The 15100-nt window shown below is 34.0% G+C and overlaps 2 protein-coding genes across 2 annotated transcripts; both read right to left on the reverse strand.

The window, feature by feature from the left end:
* Positions 1-5277: 5277 nt before the first annotated feature.
* HELRODRAFT_93683 (hypothetical protein) lies at positions 5278-7835 on the reverse strand. Its single transcript, XM_009011604.1, has 2 exons — positions 7762-7835; positions 5278-5840 (listed from the first exon to the last, which is right to left on the reverse strand). The coding sequence occupies exons 1-2, from the start codon at positions 7826-7828 to the stop codon at positions 5518-5520; spliced, it is 390 nt and encodes a 129-aa protein (XP_009009852.1). The 5' UTR covers positions 7829-7835; the 3' UTR covers positions 5278-5517.
* Positions 7836-10674: 2839 nt separating this feature from the next.
* Positions 10675-14242, reverse strand: HELRODRAFT_159754 (hypothetical protein; the record flags this gene model as incomplete). The annotated part of the gene is made up of 5 exons (XM_009011605.1): positions 10675-12638; positions 12885-12983; positions 13259-13381; positions 13792-13935; positions 14119-14242. The coding sequence occupies 5 exons, from the start codon at positions 14240-14242 to the stop codon at positions 10675-10677; spliced, it is 2454 nt and encodes an 817-aa protein (XP_009009853.1).
* Between the last annotated feature and the right edge of the window lie 858 nt (positions 14243-15100).

The following is a 15100-nucleotide window of genomic DNA, read 5'->3' on the forward strand; positions in this document are numbered from 1 at the left end:
AAATATATCCATGTGGTTGAAACCAGAATTTTAAAAAGTAGAAATTTAAATTTAACCTATGACCCTTTAATATTTTGACACTGAGTATTGAAGTATAATAATATTAAAAATATGAATGTATGTATGTTTGTATGCGTGTGTGTGTGTATGTATGAATATGTATATATGTACATATGATTCAGTAACTGTTAAATTTGCATAATTTGCATAGTTTACTCCTGTTGTGATAATTTTGTCTGCCTCATTTTGGCGCCCCCTCCCCCTAGCTATGCCTCTGAATTTCATTTTACGGATTGTAATTTTTTTTCATATTAGAATCAGAATTTTCACATATTTGCACATTATTTCAGTGAAATTTCACACTAAATTCAGTTTTTTTACTAATCTACACATTAATTTTTAATGCATTCGTAACTTAATGAGTGTTAGTTTGTGAAAAATTTCGTGTATATCATCATTGGTATATCATTAAGTTTATAAATTGTAGCAGATGGAACTCACACAGGCATGGGTATGATTAATTTAAAATAAGGTTTCATTGAGCATTAATTAATTAATTAATTAATTAATTAGAATAATTAAATACATATAACCATAACCTATCTATATTATTAAACCAATCAATTATAAGATACAATTATAATATGGCGCTACGATTATATTATAAGTACAACTGACAAAGACATCTATAGCAGAAGTAGTGCTATGACATATGCCAAATAAATAAATAAAAATGAAATAGATTTACCATCTATCACTAATCCCTAATTAACCTGATTTAAAAAACATTGCATCAGACAGTGAGATTTCAGATTTGAGATGTGTTGATAACATGTAAATTTTAAAGTTTTTTAGAGTTATACTTATGTATAGTTTACCAATAATTAATAATAAATAAATTTCTCCAGAAAATATTTAATTAAATATATAGTATAGTTTAGTTTAGTAAACTAAATTTAAGTATTTATTTATATAAATTTATAAAATAAATACTTTGTTTCTATTATATTTATAATTACAATATTTATTCACTTTTACAAAGAATAATTTCTACTATTTTACAAATTTACTAGTTTTGCGATTTTAAATTAAATAATAAGATTACTATACAACACATACACTATCTACAATACACTACTATACAGTTAATTCTTAAATTAAAATGTTAAATAATAATTTGGATTTAATTTTAATACTTTATTTAATTAATCAATTAATTAATCAAATTCTCTAATTAAAATGTCTCTACTAACGAATCTAATCTAATCTAATCTCTTCTTCTAATCTAATCTAATGCTAATTGTAATATTATAATAATTAATATTTAATATTGAATATTCAATATTGTATTGTATTCTAACCTCAATAAGTTTTTCCTTTCAGAGATTTTTTTAAACGTCAAAAAATTTAGAATTTTAAACAAATAAATAACTAAATAATAATAATAGTATTAAATCGAATAAATTTATTTAAAGAACGAAAGAAAAAAATGAAAAAAAAAACACGAGAAATCCACTTTCGACTCGACGGGCATCTACTTGCTGGGTTTTTTGGCTTTCATTTTAAAATAAAACCAAAAAACCAAAAATACAAACTCATATACATAAACTTATCAGTTCTGTGCATCTGAAAATATACATACATACATATATACAAACATACAAGCAGACAAACAAACAAACAAGCACATATCTATATATACAGACATACAAACATACAGAAAAACATTTGCCAAGTACAAAAGCAAACGCTATATTATATATTAAAACATATACCAGCGTGCATACATAAAAACACATAAATACAAACATACAAACGTAAAATATACATACAAACGCAAACACACACACATATACATACAAACTCACAAACAAACATACATACAAACTCACAAACAAACATACATACAAACTCACAAACATACATACAAACTCACAAACATACACACAAAATCATACATTTATTCAGTATCTGTCTATAATTATCAAATAGACGAATTTAAGTTACTAAACTACTAATTATACTACCATATTACAATTTCACATTATACTTCTAAACATCGCTAACTAATGCTACTAAATTACTTTCCCTAGAAATACTGAATTCTTTCTTTTCAAATAAATCATCGAAGTTCGAAAACAAAAAAAAAGCATCTCTAACCTTTCACAAATGTCAACTTTCCTTTAGATCACTCTACCAATAAATACATCATTTTATATGCTCATACGAGTTGCATAATGTTACATTCTATTTTATAAATAATATATGTATTATATATATGTATATATACATTTGTGAATACGTTTATATATATATATATATTTATTTATTTATATATTTATATGAGCGTGTATTTAGGATCACATATTTTGTGAAATATAAATTATATGCATCACTCACTTCACCGTGTAGCTACATAACTATTGGTTCGTATGAATTTAATGTATGTATGTATGTATGTGTGTATGTGTGTGGGAATGTATGAGCGAGCCTGTGGTTAAAAACAAAAGCTATAAAAACAATCATTTCGCCCCTGCTCAACAGTTTATATTAATGTCTGGGGTCTGGCACAGAAAGGCACTTAGCAGTATTCTCTAAAATACTTTTGAATTATACTTTTGCAACATCAACAATATATTTTGTTTTATATAAATTTGGATCTCCGGATTTATTAACTATTTTAGTACCTATGTTATCAAAAAATGTCGTATTGTCGTCGAGATTCTTGTAATTAGCGTTCTTAAAATCGGCAGCTTTCACTGCAGCAGAACATGAAGCTCCATAGACGCGTTATTGATGTACCTCTCGGCCAATGTATGAGAGGACGTCACCACATTCCAGGATAAACAGCAACCATGGTACCAGGGCACCAAGGTGAAACCGTCTAGCCTTTGATTACCTTCAGATAGTTAGCCTGCTGGTTTTTTTAATGGCAGTGTATCTGCCATTAAAAATACAATCTACATATGTAATCATTCATGGCAGAATGCCTTAATCATTCATGTCTACTTGAGCCCATCTTACATGATAGGCCATGGTGGCCCAGTTGAGAAACATCGGCTCCATACAAGCATCTTTAACTCGACGCTACCAGCAACCCAAGTCTCAAGCATAGAAGCATTGTCAAGCTTTGTAAAACATGCCGTACTGGGAATAGCCCTTAGCCAAGCAGAACCCAATTCACTTCTGACAGTCATCAATCTGGCTTTATTTATGTATGTATGTATGTATATGTGTGTATGTTTGTACGTATACATATTTGCTTGTATGTATGTATGTGTAGATAGCTAAGTCATTTATATGTATATAGTAGAATTTTTCACTTTCATTCATATCTAGGAAATGTTTATATTTATGTATATATTATATATATATGTGTGTGTGTGTATGTGAATGTGTGTGTGTGTATAATTATATATACATATATATGTATACATACACATACCTATTATAAATGAACAAATATTAATTTTGTTATCCGATTGTACATTTATTTTACGTCACCAGAGCGTTTTTTGAGACGTGCTTTTGAAATCGTTGTCTTAAATCTTAAATGCGTGTTTTGTATTGTACATGCGTGCATACGAGACACACACACACTCACACACACTCACACACAAAACCAAACCCAAACAAATTTATCGGCATTCCATCTAATCGTATTACAAATTATTATTTAATACACCTCCTCTACACTTTACAACCAACATTATATTATATAAAACTCTTCATTTATTCATTCGTTTAATTATTCATTTGGCTGCCTATATCATATACATATTTACTGAAAAGTTTCCTTAACTGTACAAGAACTTCGTCCTGAATAAACGAGAGAGTTATTTTTTAATTTTGACCTGATTCGTAGCTAAGCCCAGGATGTTGAACCAACCACTATGCCGTTGTATAAACCGCTTCTATATTTACGACGATCAGAACGAAGGCATGTGCGTACGTGCTTATTTAAGTACGCACTTGACTCTCTGTGTGTGTGTGTCTGTGTGTGTGCGTGTGTGTATACGTCACGTGCGTGTTTGTAAGGTTGCGTGTTTGTAAGGTTACGTGTTTGTAAGGTTACGTGTAAGTAGATATACGTAATGTTTAAGCACGTGCTCTGCATGTATGCACATCCTTATAATAAGATGAGTTTCTGTGCGTACCTATGTTTGAATGAATGCGTGTATGTATATATGTATGCGTGTATGTATGTATGTGTTTGTGTGCGCGTATGTATCTGTCCGTGACTACACAAATCACGTGAGCATTATTTACTCATCAATAGTAATAAATATTTGCATAATAATTTTCTGTACAAACCTCTCACTCACCAACGGAGTGTACGAGTGTGATCGTTAAACTTAAGGTACGCTCGTGAAAATATAGTAGCGTATATACAGGGCCGCAAACGTAACGATAGATGCATGCTTATACGCGAGTGTGTATATTGTGAAGAGCCGAATTATGCATGATTATGCTCTTCAGATGTTTAGAGAAAGAGAGAGAGAGAAGAGAGAGTGTGTGTGTACGTGTCTAAATGCATTGTACGTGTCTAAATGCATTTGACCAAAAGTTTGTATAAATATATAACACTTACAAAAAGAGCGAAACAAGGTTAGCTGCGTACACACGCACGAGTGTTTGCGTGTTTTTATTTTTGCGGCGAATCATTATGCATGCATGTAAGTAGGGCATAGTATAAAAAACCCTAGGTATGTATTTTATTTATGTTTTGGTGCACGTGTGTATGCGTGTATGTATGTGTGCATGTATGTACGTACCTGCTTAATATGCACGTATTCGTATACATTGTTTTTATTCGACGGAAGAATAAAGTGGTCATTAAATTGGTGGCACGATGTGAAAAAGTCAGTTAGTGCGGTGACAGTTATTGCATCACATTTCTATCGCATTAAGAGTTTCTGCTCGTGTGGCAGACTTATAATAGGAAGCAGGCACTTTGGAGAATTCCACGCATCCTCTCCAGTTGAGTTCAACGCTTTTGTGTTCTTATTTTTTTTGAAAGCTCCGATCAATTTGAGATTTTTGTTGGCTCATCCAAAAACCATTTAATTCGAATTCGTGCTCTAATGCTAACGACAACATTTATTATTTATAGATTGCGTGTGTATATTCTGTGCGTGCGTGTGTGCGTGTATTTATGTACAGATGAAGTGAAACAACACTTGACAGGATTGAACAACATTTTTGACTAATAACACAATACAATACATTTAAATGAATACGTGTCAGTATGCATTAACCATAAACAGTAGAATTTTGATTCGTTCACTTCGATTTATTTTAATTAAAAGATAACACCGAAAAAAAACAAAGCCCAGTTAATAAATTAACGAATAACTTAGAAATTTCAGAACTGTTAATAATTGTGTTGCGCATCTGTCAGTGATTTCAACATATGGAACTTCAAAAAATGAGAAAAACTGAAGTGTTTAATTACAGCATGAATCGACCATTCACACAAAAAATTGAAAATTTAAATTTAAAGAGCGCTCTCTTCATTCAGAAGTCGATAACCCTGCCCTTCCTCTCCCAATCACCGTACCTCGTCGGCTCGGGACCTCTTGGGCCCCCTATCTCTCCCGTAAGTGGGTTCTTCGCGTCCGGAAATGGAGAATAAGGATCGTTGACGATTTTGGGTTCCATCTCTTCATTTTTGCTCTCCCATTTATCGTCCAGACAGCCGACCGGCGTCTTGGCTTTTCTCAGTTTCTGAGTTTTGCCATGGACGTCCGCATCGTCGGATCCACTTCCGCTGTTAGTTGTGGAGGACTTGAAACGCCTGGAAGTTTCGTTAGCCACCGGAGTGATGGCTTTTGCTGCATCTGAAAATTAAAAATGCCCTATTTTAATATGCACTGTTATGAATGACGATCCTGTTCGTTGTATAATAGTAAGCTTAATTGCCTGGACTTTCATTACCTGTGTATGTGGCACACATTATATAAGTATGCGTGCGTGCGTTTATGTATATATATGTATGTGTGTATGTGTATATAAATATATGTGTGTGCGCGCGCGCGTGTGTATATATATCTACTTACAAATTCACATAAAGCACTAGATCTAGATGTTTTTAGTTAAGGTTAGGAACGAAGAAAAAGTCATTAAATTATAATTTATGTATGCATCTGTGCCAGCTAATGAGCACTTGTTCTATGGGCGGTGATCATCGTAAAAAAAGGTTAACATTAATCTCTAGTTTCAAATGTGGCTTGTATGTGCAGTTGGGCTGGGTATGTTTGGCCTGAAAAATGTTTTTTATTTTTTTTTAGAAAATGTTGTTTAGTGGAAGGTGCGTTTAATGGAGGTTTTTTTTTGTGGGATTCTACATACACGCCACCACACCCCCACACACACACACACATGCCACCACACACACAAACATAGATAATGAGAGAGGAATAGGAAAAAAATCTACATAAACATATGGATAGGTATGTAAACAAGTATGCACATTTTTTGATCATGGTTTATTTTATCTGTTTACATAAGCACATGCACACATAAACAAACATACACGTACGAACACACACACACACACACACACATATATATATAATAAGGGCCTTCACAGTGGTTTTTATATGTGGCTTAACTCTGGTCTCCATAAATTTTTTGATCTAAAAATTAAACTAAAGAGCAATTATTATGAATAAGTGAAAATATTAAAATCAAACTTATATTGAGGTTAATGCCTTATGAACATCTGCCAAAATTAACCTTAAAGTTGGCTGTGTGTGTGTATGTGTGTTTATGTGTGGCTGTGTGTAAGGCCGTGTGTGTGTGTGTGTGTGTGTGTGTGCATTGTTCAGTGTAACATCATTGAATGCCAAGCTATGATGAATGACTCTATGTAATACACATGCCTTAAACATTGGAACTAAATTATTTAATAATAATAACAGTAATAACAAAAATTATAATAATAATAATAATAATAAGACAAATTGACAGAAATGACAATGAAAAGCAACATTAATAATAAAAAGGTCAATATAATACTTCATAAACAAAGTATGATTAAGCTGAAATTTTTTTTTCTGATCAATAGTTAAGTAAGTTACTAGGGTAGGTAGGTAAAGGTAAGAAAGATAACTTAATTAGGAAAACAAGCTATATTTAGGCAGACGACAATCTGTTAAAATAAAATATGATTACGTCCTATTTAAATTAATTAAAAGGATCAATAATAAATAAATAAAATAATAGTAAGATAGGGAAGAGTAGTATGTAATAACGAATTACAGGTTACATGAGTTACACTAAGATTAATGATTAATGATAAAAATAAATTAAATGAAAAAGTGATTGCATATGATTGCACACACACACACACACACACACACACACACACACACACACACACACACACACACACACATACACACACATACACACACAAACACACACACACACACACTTATTTTATTCCTAGTCAGTGCAGGGCCAACAGATTAGCAATTAATGATTTTTAGATTATCATTATATGATTATTTTATTATTAAAATTGAAAAATAATATTTTATTATTAAAAATTTTAAAAAATATAAAAACAGAAACACTCTCTAATCTAATCTAAGTCTAACTAACAGCTAACTCTACTTCTACTCTAACTAAACTACTAAAGTCTCTCTCTAACTAAAGCTAAACTTAAATACTTAACTTCTAAACAGGACTAAAAAAAATAAAATTTTAGGATATAAAATACATATTAATAGATTTAAAAAAAACACAAATTTATACTCTGATAAGTGGAAACCGTCGTAACGCGACGAAACAAAAACGACATTTTAAGCAATTTATTTAGCATTTAATTAAAAAATTTGACCTACACAAAAAACGAAAAGTTAATTTTTATTTAAAATAAGGATGAGCTAATATTTGAAAAAAATCTAATTTATTTATTAGTATGGTATAAGCCCTAGTATAGTTGATATGGAATATGAGATTCTAAGATTCCACACCACACGACGTACCGTAATACACACCACACGACGTACCGTAATACACACCACACGACGTACAGACACCACACGATGTATACACACACCACTCCACATATTCACATTTTGTATGCACGCCAGTCTTAGAGTTTGGAGCGGACTGCATTCAAACCAGGCCACATGACATTTCTACCGTTTGAGCTAACTGGTGAAACAACATATTATCATGACTAACTTCTATTTGTGTTTGTTCTACGAAGCATCAAATTTTGAATATCTCAAATTACATAATTTTTCAATTTTTTTAAAATTTTCAACAAATTTTTGAAAATTTTTTTAATAAAAAATAGGGCTGGACTAACGTATAGTGAAAACTTAATGATTGAATGAATTATGAATTAATGAACAAAGTAATGAGTTGATGTATGGATGTATGGATGGATGAATGCATGGATGGATGGATGAATGGATGGATGAATAGATGGATGAATATTTATTGTGTATGTGTGCATTTGAATAATACTTAATAATATAATATGGCACGCATAGAAATTCTGACCTCACAACGGAGAGTAGGCACATTTATTAAGCAGAAAATTTGATACTTCAAACAATTAGAAAGCACTAAATTAACGAATAACGGACTATCCATGAAGAAAGTCACGCTTCAAAGTCTTTTCTTGACCCCACCTCTAACCCTGCCAGATAGGGTCACAAATTTTTTGTGACCTCCTCGTTCCTCAGAACGTGGCACACCCTTCATAGACAGCCCACTAAAATTTTAAAATTAAAACGAACAAAAAAAACGCTATATAATTACGAATATGCAATTCAGAAATGACAAAGAATTTCGTAAATTAAATATAAACAATTTTATTTGATCATAAAAAAAACACAAAAGAAAACACACCCATGACGTCATGCATAAAAATAACAATAAAAATGTAACGGGGATGATGACGTAATACATATAAAAATAATATTAACAACAAAAATAATAATTTTTCTAATTATAACTATAATTATCGTGAAAATAATTAAAAAACATGATGAAGATTGTAGAGCAGAAAAGATTATGAATAGGATATGACAAAAATGATGAGTATGATGATAATATATAAGAGAAATGATGAGGATGATAATGACGATGATGATAATGACGATGACGAAGATCGCGAAAAAAATGTGGCTAACATCCAAAATAATATATGCAGCTGTGTCGATATACAAATAAAAAACATTGTATATATAAATAAATAAATAAATATATATATATATATATATATATATATATATATATATATACATACGCACATGTATATGTATATGTAATTAATACAATTTAAAAACATTTAAAAACGGTAAAACAAACATAAAAATAACTTATATTCTATGTATGTATGTATGTATGTTAGTTTGTTTGTATGTATGTATGCGTGTATGTATGTATGTTTGTTTGTTTGTATGTATGTATTTAAGTATGTATATTTTGTCGTTTAAATTTTAAGAGCAAATAACAAGGTATAGGACGTTGTGAGGATGATAATGCTACTACTACTACTACTACTACTACTACTACTACTACTACTACTACTACTACTACTACTACTAATAATAATAATAATAATAATAATAATAATAATAATAACAACAACAACAATAATAATAATAATAATAATAATATTAGAAATAATAGAAGAATGATGGCGATGATGATGATGACGATGAAGATGATGTTGACGATTCGAAAATAGGGTCACGTTAACATTTATATATTTAAATATTTTTTGAAGAGCTACATTTAAATTACATTTAATATTTCGCATTACCTAATCTACATTTGTGATAAATGATAGAGTATCATTTAGTTCTGATAGCAATTGATATAGTATCATTCAGTTCTGATAGCAAATGATACGGTATCATTTGCTTTAATTTGGTTTTAAAATTGGTAAGAAAATTATTAAAACCTGAGTTTATTTAAGGAATTATTAGTTATTATGATTATTATTGATGCCGTGAGCTTTCTAATTGGTCTTATTTAACCTATATTTTCCTGTTTGTATATGTATCAACTTATTTGTTTGTGTGTTTGTTTGTTTGTGTGTTTATTTGTTTGTTCTTGTGTTTGTTCATTCGTTTGTTCATTCGTTCAGTTATATTTTCATTTTTATTCATTCAATCATCCAATAATTCATTTATATTTATTCATTCATTCATTCATTTGTTCATCTATTATTCATCCATCCATCCATCCATCCACCCACCCATCCATCCATCCATCCATTCATTCATCCTACCATCCATCCACCCATCCATCCATCCATCCATCCACCCACCCATCCATCCACCCACCCATCCATCCATTCATCCATCCATCCATCCATCCATCCATCCATCCACCCACCCACCCATCCATCCATCCATCCATCCATCCATCCATTCATCCATCCATCCATCCATCCATCCATTCATCCATCCACCCACCCATCCATCCATCCATCCATCCATCCATCCACCCACCCACCCATCCATCCACTCACCCATCCATCCATCCATCCATCCATCCATCCATCCATCCACCCACCCACCCATCCATCTATCCATACATCCATCCATCCATCCATCCATCCATTCATCCATCCATCCATCCACCCATCCATCCATCCATTCATTCGTTCGTCGAACTTTCCATCCATCACTTCACAGGCATTCATTTAAAGTAATGCGACTGTGGACGCTGTTGTGGCTGTAGTTTGGATTTCCTGACATTGAGATGTGGCTCACGCCTGTGAACGTTGCTAAAACTACCTGGCCGTAACAACGTTGTAAAAGTTGGCAACAGTTTCGTTGATGACGTAAACGGAGGTGACGATGACGTATCAAACTCGTAAAGTTTTCGAATTTTAGGCACGTTTGTGGTCGTTGCGGTTGCTGTGGTTGTTGGTGGTTGCGACGAGAGTGGTCGTTGTGGCTGTGGTGAAGTTGGGAAAGATCTATAGGTCGGCGTTGAGGCAGTTGGTGACGGTAGGATTATGTGGATTGATGGTAGTGTTGCTGATGTGGTCGTTGTTAATGTTGTTGATGTGATTGATCGTGGATGCAGTGGGGCGATGTATGTTTTTTGTAGCTGTGGCTGTTGCTGCTGCTGTCTCGGCGACAACTGTTGCGAATATTGTATCTGAGTTGAGTATGCAAACGTTTGACGAACTGACCCATGTTGTTGTTGTTGCTGCTGCAGTTGTTGTTGCTGTACTTGTTGTTGTTGTTGTAATTGTTGTTGTTGTTGTAATTGTTGTTGTAAATGTTGTTGTTGTTGTAAATGTTGTTGTTGTTGTAAATGTTGTTGTTGTTGTAATTGTTGCTGCTGCTGAAGAGCTGCTTGAATTTGTTGTTGTGTTTTATTATCTTGTTGTGTTGGTTGTTGGCCTATTTCATAAGAGGCTGGTGGACATGGATGCTCTGGATCGTGAGTAGTTGAGTGTGGTATGCTTATCGACGGTATTGTGGTATCGAGTATAATTCTACCGATGTCTACCTCGGCTGAGTCTTTAATTTTTTTTTTTCTCGGCAGGCTAAAACGAGGAGATACAATTGTTTCTACATCTTCTGGATGTTGTTGTTGTTGTTGTTGTTGCTGCTGCTGTTGCTGTTGTTGTTGTTGCTGTTTCAATCGTTGCCGATGTTGCTGCTGCTGCAACCACCGCCTACCCTCATCTTCAACATCAGCAGCAACAACAAAACCACTACCGACCACAGCCTCACCACTGCCAACAAACGAGGCCGGTGACGTCACAACTGTTTTATCGCCCGGATCCTCTCCGTTGCTATCCCCGTTCCGAAGTAGCGGGCTTTCCCTGGGGGATTCCACGTGTACGAAGACGGGACTGTCGTCATCCTGAGCCAGGAAGCTGGGAGCGTTGAGTCCTTCATCCGACAAGATAGGAGGTATGACGAGTCTGCGCGGAATCTCCGGCGTCAGCAGCGATTCAACGTTGTCGTAGACGCTGTCTTCCGCGCGGTCTGTCTGCGTCGCGAAACGTTTCCGACCGATACCGAAACGATACTTTTCCGGTTGCGTTTGTTTCGGAGATGTGGTTGCTGTCGTCGCTGCTGACGATAACGGCGACGACGTTGTTGTTACCGGTGACACTGCCGTTGCTGACACCTTAAATCCGCCCGGTGTAGCTATTGCAATGATGGTTTTTGTGGCCAACTCAGCAGCTGAAAAAATTAAGGTAGTAGTAGAAGCAGCTGCGCCAACGGCAGCAGCAGTCGTTGCAGCAGTTGTAGTAACGGCAGTTACAATAGCTGGAGTAGTAACTGTAGTAGTTGCTGTTGTAGCACTGACAGCCGACCTACGTTCACCCATTTTAAGCTTAGCAAGTATCTCCGAACTACTGCCAAAGTAATAACCCTTTCCAAAAAGTTTTCTATAATCAACTTCATCGTTCCTAATCTTGGCCGGATAATCCCTAATCTGGCGGTCCGGATATGGTCTATCTAACAGCCCCACTCCGGCCGGCGGCACGGTGGCGTAGTGCATGGACGCTGCGGATGAGATGCGTCTGAAACCGGAAATGACGATGTAGAGTTTGAAGATGATGACAAGGAGGAGAAGGCAGAATCCCACGAGAGCACCAATCACGCCGTAGAGTGCTAACCTCTCTAGATTGTCTGTTTTTGTTTGTAATAATTATTTATTTCATAATTTATATTATAGTTTTAATAATTAATATCTTTATTATTTTTGGTATCGTTACTACTACTATAACCACCACCACCACTACTACTACTACTACTACTACTACTACTACTACTACTACTACTACTACTACTACTACTACTACTTCTACTACCACTACCACTACTATTACTGCTACTGCTGATGCTGCTGTTGTTGCTGCTGCTACTACCACATACTTTTCATGAAATCCTTAGCAGACATCCAGTGGTGGAAGACTCTGGGATCGAACCCGACCAGCAGAGGTCCGTAAGGGGTGGTTTTGTTAACGGCTTGTGCTGGGAATGATTTTTGTGATTGGTCGAATGAATGAATGAGGAATGAATAAAGGAGTAATTGATTGAATGAATGATTGAAGGAGCGAATGATTGATTGTTTGATTGATTGGTTAATTAGTGGCGATATGATAACTAGTATATAAGTGTTTATCGTTCACTAAAGAATATAAAGCTGTATTTACAAACATGCATGCTTATGCATATACTCTTGAAAGCGTTAATAATTGACAAATTTTCAAGAAAAAAAAATCAAATTTAATCGATCGGATATTAACCTGTCGGTGTCGGTGCGTCGGTATCGAAAAATGGATCGAAGTAATCTATTTCCGGTTTGGTCCGGTTGGCACTGGTTACTAAATTCTGGCAGTTTGTATACGGGAAGTCTTCCTTAGACAGAGCTTTTTTCAAAATTTTTGAAGGCACTGAAAATGATTGGTAGATAGATGGATGAATGAAGGAAAGAATGAATGAATGAACGAATGAATGAACGAATGAATGAACGAACGAATGGATAAATGGATGGATAGATACGTGGATGAATAATAATTGACTAAATATATGAATTAATAAATTGATTAATTGATAAATGAATTAACGAATAGATGAATGCTTAAATGAAAAAATGAACAAATAGACAAAAGAAAAACCAACAAATTTAATAAATGAATGAATGAATGAATGAACGAACGAACGAATGATGGCAGAATAAACGAAATGATAAATGACTGATTGATTCGACCCTAAACTATTAATTATATAAACATTTATTTTTAAAATGATAATTTAGATGCATAAATGGCCAACTAACCACACGAATAGTGGACGGTTAAATACGGTTGAGTACCGGTTCTACAGGGCTGGCCAAAAGTATTCGAATCGACAAAAACCGTGCAAGTTTTTCGGCCGTGGCAGCGACTAGCGACAACGTACGTTGAACACAGCGACACGCAATCTGTGGTTTCAGTAATAATAATAATAATAACAACAACAACAAAGCTAATCAGGATGTAGATGATGGTGTATTAGAACCGCACAAAAAAGACACACAAACACACATGTATGCACATTCCTACGCACACACAAACACACACACTGACAAACCCGCCAAGAGAAATTATAACCGAAACCGACAAACCGTTATCGTAACCGAGGTGATGCGTTTCGGTATAGCATAGTGCTTCTCCGGGCCACTTATACCCATATGCTGCGGCGAAGACAAATATTTTGAGTGACCGTGGACACTGAATGGTCATCTCCATGCCGAAACATGTTACCAGTTTTGTGTGAAATTCTGTGATTGGTTGGTTGATTGGTTGGTTAATTTGTTGTTTGATTGGTTGGTTGTTTGGCTAACAGATTTTTGATTGATTAAATACTAGCAAATTAACAAGTACTGACCCATTGTTAATTGGAAAAATAATAGCCAATTAACCAAACAACCTAGCAACAAACCAAACAACAAACCAACCATCCAACAAACAAACCAGCCAACCAACCAACAAACCAACCAACCAACCAACAAACAAACCAACAAACCAACAAACCAACCAACCAACCAACCAACCAACCAGCCAACCAACCAACCAACCAGCAACCAACCAACCAGCCAACCAACAAACCAGCAACCAACCAACCAGCAGCCAACCAACCAACCAGGAATACAGAGATATTCCACATTCAGCTGACTGTGGGCACACGGACTCTCCTTAAAAAATTCATCAGTCGCGCGAAGTCTGCATTTCTGCTTGCTATCACACGTCTCTCTCACTACCTGTAATTATTATTATTATTATTATTGTTATTATTATTACTATTGTTATTATTAATATTATTGTTATAATTATTAACATAAATTTTTATTTATCAGTTATTTATATTTTTTATTTATTTATTATTAACATAAAATTGTTATTTATCCAGTTTATCAAATGCGAAACATGAGATGTACGTCTCAATAAATTAATTTTAATTTTCTTCGTTTTTGGATAAAGTTACAAAAGGCCGAGGGCACGTAAAAATACATACGTACATACATACGTGCAAACAAGCATACATACATACATACATACATACATACATATATATATACATACATACATACATACTTTAATAAACTT

The sequence above is a fragment of the Helobdella robusta genome (assembly GCF_000326865.2).
Source record: "Helobdella robusta unplaced genomic scaffold HELROscaffold_1, whole genome shotgun sequence".
NCBI lineage: Eukaryota > Metazoa > Annelida > Clitellata > Rhynchobdellida > Glossiphoniidae > Helobdella > Helobdella robusta.